The sequence below is a fragment of the Oncorhynchus tshawytscha genome, linkage group LG02 (genome assembly GCF_018296145.1).
Source record: "Oncorhynchus tshawytscha isolate Ot180627B linkage group LG02, Otsh_v2.0, whole genome shotgun sequence".
In the NCBI taxonomy this organism is placed as follows: domain Eukaryota; kingdom Metazoa; phylum Chordata; class Actinopteri; order Salmoniformes; family Salmonidae; genus Oncorhynchus; species Oncorhynchus tshawytscha.
In genome coordinates this window covers 32,776,662-32,788,212 of record NC_056430.1, presented here as the reverse complement: position 1 = coordinate 32,788,212, position 11,551 = coordinate 32,776,662, and the positions used below count along the sequence as shown (strand labels likewise).

The 11,551-nt window shown below is 40.7% G+C and overlaps 1 protein-coding gene across 1 annotated transcript in view; it reads right to left on the bottom strand.

Moving 5' to 3' along the window:
• The window catches only part of LOC112217612 (zinc finger protein 385A), a 79,789-nt gene extending 68,563 nt beyond the window's left edge, over nt 1-11,226 (bottom strand). Inside the window, exon 1 of the mRNA XM_024378034.2 lies at nt 10,698-11,226. Coding sequence (XP_024233802.2) covers nt 10,698-10,710 — 13 coding nt within the window. The 5' untranslated portion in view covers nt 10,711-11,226. The remainder of the gene's footprint in view (nt 1-10,697) is intronic.
• Between the last annotated feature and the right edge of the window lie 325 nt (nt 11,227-11,551).

Genomic DNA, 11,551 nt, shown 5'->3' with positions numbered 1-11,551 from the left:
GATTAATCAATCAATGTACACACAAATACATACATATTAAAAACAGTCCTAAAAAATCTACATGTAGTAGAGCATGCTGGGAAATATGATAATGCTGGGTGTGGTTTTTACCCTCCACAGTGTAAAACAATAACTCTGGTTATTAACAGCAACAATAGGGGTTATTGTATACCGCTGAGTGTTATTTTCACTCGTACAGAGTGAATTTAACTTCTGAATCAAGACTAGAAATGTAACACTGAATAATCAACACTGGACAATTTGCTGTGTAGTCATACTGAATGTACATGTAGCGTAGTAGAATTGTGTGGACAGAACAATGGAAAGAAAAGAGAGGTAGAGATGGGATGGTGAATGACAGCTTGAAAGGCTGGTGGAGGGGATGGACGGAGGGGAGGTGAGATTGAGATAAATGCAAACTGATGAGGGATTAAGGGATAAGGTGGAAGGAGGGAGAAAGATGAACTGGTATGGCAGAATTAAAGAAGAGGTTGACAACGGTGTGACAGGCAGAGGTGCTGGAGATTCATTCCTCTCCATAATTATTGTTCTCTGATGGGAAATACTGACATCAATGTCCTGCCGTCATCAAGTAAATTATTACATTTACGGCATTGTAATACATGCACACCCATTGTGTTCAATCAGCCATTTACTAACAAACAATGTTCCCAAATCCCCCACGAATCCGCCATCTGACCCCTATTGTGATTCAGCATGGAGTAGTCCATCTCTGAGTCAGACCCTTTCTCACTTTGATGTGTGTGTGTGTGTGTGTGTGTGTGTGTGTGTGTGTGTGTGTGTGTGTGTGTGTGTGTGTCTGTCTGTGTCTGTGTCTGTGGAGGCTATAGGGTTTCCTTATTAGTAGAGTCAGTTTGAATAATGCAGGTAGGGTTGTTGTTGTGGCCAATGGTCCAGGTGCTAATGGAGCTGTCTCTGGGCCGAGGGACAGACACTGTACGACTTTAATGGATGTCACCATGAGAGCCTGAAACCATACCTCTGGGCTCAGGTGACAAAGCAGGGAGTTTTTTTGTATGTGTTTGTACTGTGTGTGTGTGTGTGTGTGTGTGTGTGTGTGTGTGTGTGTGTGTGTGTGTGTGTGTGTGTGTGTGTGTGTGTGTGTGTGTGCATATCTGTGTGTGTGTGTGGTTTCACAGGAGTTTTAAGTAGGTCTGTGGCGGTCAAAACATTTTCTCAGCAGGTTATTGTCATGCAAAAGACTGCCGGCCTCATGGTAATTTACCGTTAATTAACATAAATATGTTTATCACCTCCACACATACAAGCCAGATACAAGCCGTTGACGTGTGCCTTTGGAACATCAAGATAAAACAATGTCTAGTAAGGGCCTCCCGAGTGGTACAGCCATCTATGGCACTGCATAGCAGTGCTAGAGGCATCACTACAGACCTGGGTTCGATCCCAAGCTGTATCACAACTGGCCGGGTTAGGGGAGGGTTTGGCTGGGGGGGCTTTACTTGGCTCGTCGTGTTCTAGCGACTCCTTGTTGTGGACCAGGTGCCTGCAGGCTGACCTTGGTCGTCAGTTGAACAGTGTTTCCTCCGACACATTGGTGCTTCTGGGCTAAGTGGGCGGCTGTTAAGAAGCTTGGTTTGGTGGGTCATGTTTCGGAGAATGTATGACTCTACCTTCGCCTCATGAGCCCGTTGGAGAGTTGCAGCAATGACACACACAAACGAAAACGGGGAGAAAAGGGGGGTAAAATACAAAAAATATATAATATTAAATAAAATAATAATAAAAATAAATAAATGAAAAATGTCTAATAAATCTATGTAATATATACCATCACAATAAATATATTATTTATTTAGGCAGGTTTAAAAAAAAAAAACATGATATAAAGAAAATGTATTTCAGAAGAACAGAATATGACTTGGCTTTCTGCATTATGCCATAGGCTGCAGACTTGTTCAATAAGCAGACAAGATATGCTTGTACACTGTAAGTCCCGTGCAAATATTTTATATTATATAGTGGCTATGTTGAGAGTAAAAGTGATAACTTGAAACAGGTCCTATAAACTAGATTTAGAGTTATTTGGCAGGTTTAGTTGAGAATGATAAAAACCTTAGAATGTCTTAGAAATCAAAACATAATATAATATAATATAATATAACATAATATACATATAATACATAATATAACATAATATAACATAATATAACATAACATAACATAATACATAATATACATAATATAACTATAGACTGTTGATGATTTGAGAAAGTCGCAAAAAAAAAGAAGCTTGTGCTCTGTTCCTTAACTCAGCTTTCACATGGGATTGCAAATAGAAATGTCTGGATTTTTAACAAAATTATTATTATTTCACTCCACACATCAACCACTGTTTCAGGAGCATGCACCCTCTCGCTGCATGACAAGTGATATTCCTGTAGCTAAAGGTAATACAGTGGGGCAAAAAAGTCTTTAGTCAGCCACCAATTGTGCAAGTTCTCCCACTTAAAAATATGAGAGAGGCCTGTAATTTTCATCATAGGTACACCTCAACTATGACAGACAGAATGAGAAAAAAATCCAGAAAATCACATTGTTAGGATTTTTAATGAATTTATTTGCAAATTATGGTGGAAAATAAGTATTTGGTCACCTACAAACAAGCAAGATTTCTGGCTCTCACAGTCCTGTAACTTCTTCTTTAAGAGGCTCCTCTGTCCTCCACTTGTTACCTGTATTAATGGCACCTGTTTGAACTTGTTATCAGTATAAAAGACACCTGTCCACAACCTCAAAAGAGTCACACTCCAAACTCCACTATGGCCAAGACCAAAGAGCTGTCAAAGGACACCAGAAACAAAATTGTAGACCTGCACCAGGCTGGGAAGACTGAATCTGCAATAGGTAAGCAGCTTGGTTTGAAGAAATCAACTGTGGGAGCAATTATTAGGAAATGGAAGACATACAAGACCACTGAAAATCTTCCTCGATCTGGGGCTCCACGCAAGATCTCACCCCGTGGGGTCAAAATGATCACAAGAACGGTGAGCAAAAATCCCAGAACCACACGGGGGGACCTAGTGAATGACCTGCAGAGAGCTGGGACCAAAGTAACAAAGCCTACCATCAGTAACACACTACGCTGCCAGGGACTCAAATCCTGCAGTGCCAGATGTGTCCCCCTGCTTAAACCAGTACATGTCCAGGCCCGTCTGAAGTTTGCTAGAGAGTATTTGGAAGATCCAGAAGAAGATTGGGAGGATGTCATATGGTCAGATGAAACCAAAATATAACTTTTTGGTAAAAACTCAACTCGTTGTGTTTGGAGGACAAAGAATGCTGAGTTGCATCCAAAGAACACCATACCTACTGTGAAGCATGGGGGTGGAAACATCATGCTTTGGGGCTGTTTTTCTGCAAAGGGACCAGGACGACTGATCCGTGTAAAGGAAAGAATGAATGGTGCCATGTATCGTGAGATTTTGAGTGAAAACCTCCTTCCATCAGCAAGGGTATTGAAGATGAAACGTGGCTGGGTCTTTCAGCATGACAATGATCAACGAAGGAGTGGCTTCGTAAGAAGCATTTCAAGGTCCTGGAGTGGCCTAGCCAGTCTCCAGATCTCAACCCCATAGAAAATCTTTGGAGGGAGTTGAAAGTCTGTGTTGCCCAGCAACAGCCCCGAAACATCACTGCTCTAGAGGAGATCTGCATGGAGGAATGGGCCAAAATACCAGCAACAGTGTGTAAAAACCTCATGAAGACTTACAGAAAACGTTTGACCTCTGTCATTGCCAACAAAGGGTATATAACAAAGTATTGGGATAGACTTTTGTCATTGACCAAATACTTATTTTCCACCATAATTTGCAAATAAATAAATTTAAAATCCTACAATGTGATTTTCTGGATTTTTTTTTCTCATTTTGTCTGTCATAGTTGAAGTGTACCTATGATGAAAATTACAGGCCTCTCTCATCTTTTTAAGTGGGAGAACTTGCACAATTGGTGGCTGACCAAATACTTTTTTGTCCCACTGTATGTTAGCCTTTTAATGATGGAAATATACAAAATGCCCTATTACTACACTATTCAAAATCAAATACAAATGATCTATAAGTGTAGACTAAATGAGTAAGACGCCCCGCACAGTCAATGAACCAACAGCACAGACTAGGCCTATACGTTTTCTCCTAGACTCGTGGATAGAAAGGTTGGAGCGAAGCATAAGGTAACCAGACCATTCAGTATGCATAATAATACAGTCCACACTCAAAGGCCATTACTAGAATTAATTTAATTTTGGAGTATAGGCTAGACCGATTACGTACTTAATTAAGACTTAATTAAATCAGTTTTTTAAAATGTTTTCTTTTTGTGTAATATGCGTTAGGCTATGTATTATATATCTGCACAATCATTATTTTAATAACGTTTTTTTGTTGTTTGTGCTTGGGTTCATATATAGGCTTATGGGTATGCATAAACTCTAATACGCGAATGGGTGTTTTTAATTAATTAAATTAATCTTAGAAAGCGCTGTCCATTTTGTTGTGTTAGGCTTTGTAACAACATTAACAATGCCCATGTTTTCCACTCAGTTTCAACTTGTTGTTGAACTTATTTTTTAAATTGATGATCACAGTGAGGTGTTTTAACAGCACTGTTTAGAGGATAAGGGTTTGATGTGATTTTTGATTTCATTTGCGTTGATGTCAGTCAGAGTGGTTAGAGAGACAATAGAGAGTACCAGGCCATTAGGACCTGATGGATGTTAGCAAGGTGGGTACTACCAACGTATGTCCAGAGTTCACAAAAAGTGATTACCATGACTTTCACGTGACATTTGACTGTGGTCATGACTCGTGACTGCCGGTTGTGGCGCTAAGATTGTCACCGCCACAGCCCCAGTTTTAAGATCGGTAAGAGTGAGAAGTGAGGACTTGGGGTTTTCCGCAGTAAAATAATAAATACGTAGCAAAAATAGCGAAGCGTTGGAGTATCTAGACCCCAGTCTGAATGACTATCTCACTCCAAAACGTTGTAAATTAAGTACATCTTGTGTCTTTGGTTTCATATAATGTCATCTAGAGTTGTTCAGGATTACCCAATTAAACCTTTGAAAATGTGTTATTGGATGCCTTGATATGGTTATCTATGTGTGCGTTACTCTTTTTACCATTAGCCTCTCTTTCTACTGTCTCTCTCTTTTTACTATCCCTCTCTCCTCACCATATCCCTCTCTCCGATTGCAGTGATAAAAGCCATAACCACGTGGACAAGCTTGTTAAACTCTAATTTTATCCCTGGTCGTAAACAGATGGTTCAGAAGAGCCGGACCAAATCTTAATCAAGACCTCATCTGACAACTAAAGCATCCTGGACTCAGGGGTTGACCTAACATAGTAAACGAAAATCCAGGACACTCAAATTAGTATGATATGTTATGTTGGGTCTGGTATGTATTAATTTGTGGATGTCCATTATCCATTTCGTATGATATGTTAAGAATTACAATTCAAATGATATGTTATGAATTACAATTTGCATGATACACTACATGACCTTAAGTATGTAGACACCTGCTTGTCGAATGTCTCATTCCAAAATCATGGGCATTAATATGGAGTTGGTTCCCCTTTTGCTGCTTCAAAAGCCTCCACTCTTCTGGGAAGGCTTTCAACTAGATGTTTGCTATGGGGACTTGCTTCCATTCAGCCAAAATCATTATTGAGGTCGGGCACTGATGTTTGGTGATTAGGCCTGGCTCACAGTCGACGTTCCAATTCATCCCAAAGGTGTTCAATGGGGTTGAGGACAGGCCTTTGTGCAGGCCAGTCAATTTCTTCCACATCAATCTCGACAAACAATTTCTGTATGGACCTCGCTTTGTGCACCGGGACACTGTCATGCTGAAACAGGAAAGGGCCTTCCCCAAACTGTTGCCACAAAGTTAGAAGCACAGAATCGTATAGAATGTCATTGAATGCTGTCACATTAAGATTTCCCTTCACTGGAACTAAGAGGCCTAGCCCGAACCATGAAAAACAGCCACAGACCATTATTCCTCCTCCATCAAACTTTACCGTTGGCACTATGCATTCGGCCAGGTAACATTAGCTAGGCTAGGGGTTAAGGTTAGGGTTAAGGTTAGGGTTAGGGGAAGGGAGACCAAAAGTAGTAAGTAATTGCAAGGTTTCTAATTTGCCAAAATGCTAAAGTTGTCCTTGAGACATTCGCGTTATACAGCCACCGATCCAACCCGACCAAACACCCAAATTTTTGCCTTTTGTAACCATACCAAACTTAACATATCATACTGATTTGAGTGTCCGGTATTTTTGTTTACTATGACGTCTAGTCTATGAGACCAGGCTGACTAAAGACGTGTAATACAAGTGAAGGCCTGACAACTCCACCACATGTCTTTGATCCAGAATGAGCCAGACCAAAGCTAATGCAACATAAGTCCATCATAGCAATGCCTTTGAAACCTACTCTGTCTTACCCACTAAGAATTCCATCAGTGCAATGGGGTTAATACACCGAGTAGGTATTATGAGCAGTGATAGGGCTACGCATCACACCTCAAGTCTAGTGCCACACACACTTGACCCTTATTTTACCAAGTCAGATGACATATATATTTTACAGCAATGACCTGGGGTTAGTGTGGGGATGATTAGGTCGCTGGGGATGTTCCCGAATGGCGCAGTGGTCTAAGGCACGAGATCTCAGTGCAAGAGGTGTCATTACAGTCCCTGGCTCGAATCCAGATTGTATCACATCTGGCCGTGATTGGGAGTCCCATAGGGCGGTGCACAATTGACCCAGTGTTACCCGGTTTTGGCCAGGGTAGGCCATCATTGTAAATAAGAGTTTGTTCTTAACTGACCTGGCTTGTTAAATCATTTTATTTTTTTGAAATGTGGCCATGATTGTATGAGTACCAGATTGGGAATTTTTGCCAGGACAGGTCAGGGTTAACACCCCTACAATAAGTGCCATAGGATCTTTAGTGACCAGAGAGAGCCAGAACTCCTTTTTTAACATCCCAATCTGAAAGACTGCACCCATGCATGGCAATGTCCCTTTCACTGCACTGGGATCTATTGAGACTAGAGGGAAGTGTGCCCCCTACTGGACCTCCCGCACCACTTCCAACATCATCTGGTCTCCCATCCAGGGACCAACCCTGCTTAGCTCCATGAAGAAAACCAGCAGTGGGATGCAGGGTGGTACACACTCATAAACAAACTCACATACATACTGTATTTAAAACAAATATGCATACATCGATTCTTAGTTTAATACATTATTGCATACAACACTGCTTCAGCCTATATGCCAATTATCACCATGGGAACAGCCCTGAGATCACCCTGATGATCATGTGACCCGGTAGGTGTGTGAAGCAGGTTCATGTCCCAATCTTCCCTCTATACACCATAGCACCTCGCCTCTTATAGAGTAGTAAGCTATTTTTATTGGTTAATCTTTTTTGTAGGCTAGTGTTAAATAACCGTTTGCTGTAGAGTTTACTCCCCCCTAGTGGTGTGTTTAGACCAGTGTCAGGCTTCTGTGTCACCATGGCACCCCCAGCCCATTTCATGGGTTATAATAAGAGACAGACAGACAGAGAGACAGGAGGTTTAAATAGGTGTGACCAGATGGAGACCTGAAGTCACTGTAAGTAAATACAGACACAGAGAGCTAAACATATCTGCCTACTGTCCACACACAGTAAATAACACAGGACTAGGACATAACTTCTACATGACATACCCACTCTACATGTACTGTGGCATGGGCTTAGCCTGCTCTAAGAGAATGGAGAAACTGTTGAGAACTGCTTGTTCTGCTGAGCACTGTACAAGTGACTGTTCAAATGAAATCAAACCAGATATTTACACTATCAGAAATGTACTTTCAGCTGGTGACACATATTGATCTTTTGCTATGCTACAAACATGACATTAAAGTAGTTGACCATACATCTACAGTTCAAGGTGCATTACATAGGCTTATATGCACAATTATAAGTTACTTCCCATCTTCTGTATCTATTGCTCCCTCTCATAGACAAAACACACTGTCATTTCTGCTTTCACACAGGCATGTTACGTCTCCCTGCACAGTTAAGCAGTGCTTCCAGAGCTCCTGCTGTGTATAATGATAACACCAAGTGTCAACAATACTACAGCCAATGTCATCAGAGTATATTGTGTAGATAGTGTTGGTAAGGCCACAACTTGGGGTTATTGTTATACAGGTGAACACAGTTCTTGACTAGGGTCGGTACACAGCAGAACTGAGTTCCGGCACCTAAATATAAACAGTACCTGCACCCAAAATGTGTATCGGTACCTATTTCAGTCCAAGTCAAGCGCTGGGTGTACAGACTGGTGATTCAGCCATACCAAAAGGAGCCTTGTGTGGCGTGCTTCTACAGTAGGTTCTCCTAATTTGCTGTGAATGAGACTACGCTTAATTATGCTATCTCTTTCTCACACATTCTCTCTCCAATGTATCCCTCTCCGTATGCCAAATCTACACATATTGTAGGTGTTCTTGCAGGTGTAGCGAAATGCTTGTGTAAAAAACAAGTGTTTTTGTCATGTCCCTGTTAACCACAGAATCCTCTTCTCCCTGACTTGTTGTTAAGGGATGTGTTTCTTAGGTCTATAAGGTGGTCTATCCAAAACAGGTCTATCTCTGTCCGCCTCATCCCCCTCTCTTTACTTTTCTCCCTGCTTCTCTCAATGTGGTGATGAATGTAGAGTCTGCTAGAGAAAGGTGAGAATGAAGGCAGGTGTATTGTGGAAGTTCAGCCATAAAGGGTTGCTTATGTCTCATCAAAGATTGACATTCTCAGAAATCACACACAAACAAGCATGCACGAACACTCACACAGTCACACAGTCGCACAGACACACACATACGCACACACACACACACACTCTAACACTCTACTGTGTAAAACACACACCCGTGAGAAGGCCTGTCACTGTTACCAGACACTTTGAAAAACTATTCACTGCTCACAGATATCTCTCACTCTTGATTCTATAGACTATTATATGTGCCATAAGCTATAGATTTGACCCCATAGCCTCATACATGATGTAAAATTTAAATATTATATTCACATACCCATACTGTCACAGACAGGCTGTTGCCTGGACCATATTCGAGGCAGGGTAGCCTAGTGGTTAGAGCGTTAGACTAGTAACGGCAAGGTTGCAAGTTCAAACCCCTGAGCTGACAAGGTACAAATCTGTCGTTCTGCTCCTGAACAGGCAGTTAACCCACCGTCATTGAAAATAAGAATTTGTTCTTAACTGACTTGCCTAGTTAAATAAATAAAAATATTCCTCCAATACAAACTGCCAGACCACATATTGCTAAGTGTCAGTATATTGGTGAAAGTAGTATTGACAAATAACTGTGTCAGTATTGTGGTGAATTTAGTATTGACAAATAACTGTGTCAGTATTGTGGTGATTGAAAGTATTGACAAATAACTGTGTCAGTATTGTGGTGAATGTAGTATTGACAAATAACTGTGTCAGTATTGTGGTGAATGTAGTATTGACAAATAACTGTGTCAGTATTGAGGTGATTGAAAGTATTGACAAATAACTGTGTCAGTATTGTGGTGATTGAAAGTATTGACAAATAACTGTGTCAGTATTGAGGTGATTGAAAGTATTGACAAATAATTGTGTCAGTATTGTGGTGATTGAAAGTATTGACAAATAACTGTGTCAGTATTGTGGTGATTGAAAGTATTGACAAATAACTGTGTCAGTATTGTGGTGAATGTAGTATTGACAAATAACTGTCTCAGTATTGAGGTGATTGAAAGTATTGACAAATAACTGTGTCAGTATTGAGGTGAATGTACTGTAGTATTAAAAAATTACTGTGTCACTTTTTGGTGAATGTAGTATTGAGTTATAACAGTGTCAGTATTGTGGTGAGTGTAGTTTTGACAAATACCTGTCTCAGTATTGTGGTGAATGTAGTATTGACAAATACCTGTCTCAGTATTGTGGTGAATGTAGTTTTGACAAATAACTGTGTCAGTATTGTGGTGAATGTAGTATTGACAAATAACTGTGTCAGTATTGTGGTGAATGTAGTTTTGACAAATAACTGTGTCAGTATTGTGGTGAATGTAGTTTTGACAAATAACTGTGTCAGTATTGTGGTGAATGTAGTATTGACAAATAACTGTGTCAGTATTGTGGTGAATGTAGTTTTGACAAATAACTGTGTCAGTATTGAGGTGAATGTAGTATTTCAGTAACTTCAGGGGATAGTCAGAACAGCCATTCATTAAGGCAATCTAACCACAGTACCACACTTGGAATTGCTTTTAACTTACCAAGGCTAGGGTCATTACTGTATTTTACACTAAATAATGTGGCAGACCTTAGAAAATGTGACATCATAAAAGTTTTTAGGCAACGCTTGAACTCCTCGCCATAACATTTTATTACGATGTCATAAACATGTCGTAAAGCTTCATAGCATATGTCTTAACTTGTCATAACTTGACAAATATAAATTATGGCAATGCTATGACATGTTATGACATGTGTTGTGACATATTGGGATATTTTCTAGCCTTATGACACTGATAATATTATGCAGTAAACAAAGATTAGTGCATAATAGTGTCAATATTTCCAATATTGATGTGTTCTTACCTGAGCCCCACATTGGCAGCTCCTCTCCTCCTTGGTTGAATGGATCTAGTACTTCAAAATTGTACAGATTTCCCAGAATTAACCGGTATAAATGAGGAGAGAAAATGTTGTCCTCTTGTTCACAGAGGGATGAGAGAGAAGGAGCGAATCCAAGCAGATCCTATAGAATCGCACGTAACTGTAGGAGAACATATGAATCACAATACTACAGAGAGCTTACCACATAAAAACAAACACACTCAGAGTGAGTGAGAGAGAAAGGGTGAGTGAGAGAGAGATGAGATGAGAGAGACGTAGAGTGTACGCAGCCACGTGCCCACAGTAAAGCAGAGATCAAACACCAGGCTTATTCACACTCTCTCTCCCTCTCTTACCCACACACTTTCTCTCCCTCTCTTACCCTCACACTCTCTCTCCCTCTCTTACCCTCACACTCTCTCTCCCTCTCTTACCCTCACACTCTCTCTCCCTATTTCTGTCTCGCACTCGTTTTGCCGTAACTATTCACTTACGTTTTCTTTTCCTCCCCTCCCTTACTCCCTCCCCTATTTTTTACTCTCTCTCTCTCTCTCTCTCTCTCTCTCTCTCTCTCTCTCTCTCTCTCTCTCTTTCTCTCTCTCTCTCTCTCTCTCTCTCTCTCTCTCTCTCTCTCTCTCTCTCTCTCTCTCTCTCTCTCTTTCTCTCTCTCTCTCTCTCTCTCTCTCTCTTTCTCTCTCTCTCTCTCTCTCTCTCTCTCTCTCTCTCTCTCTCTCACGGCTTCCTTTCCTTTACTGTCACTATTTTTCCTCCTCTCTCTCTTCAATCCTTCCTTGCTTCCCCACCCCCGGAGAGAGAACGGAACAAGTGCACAAGAT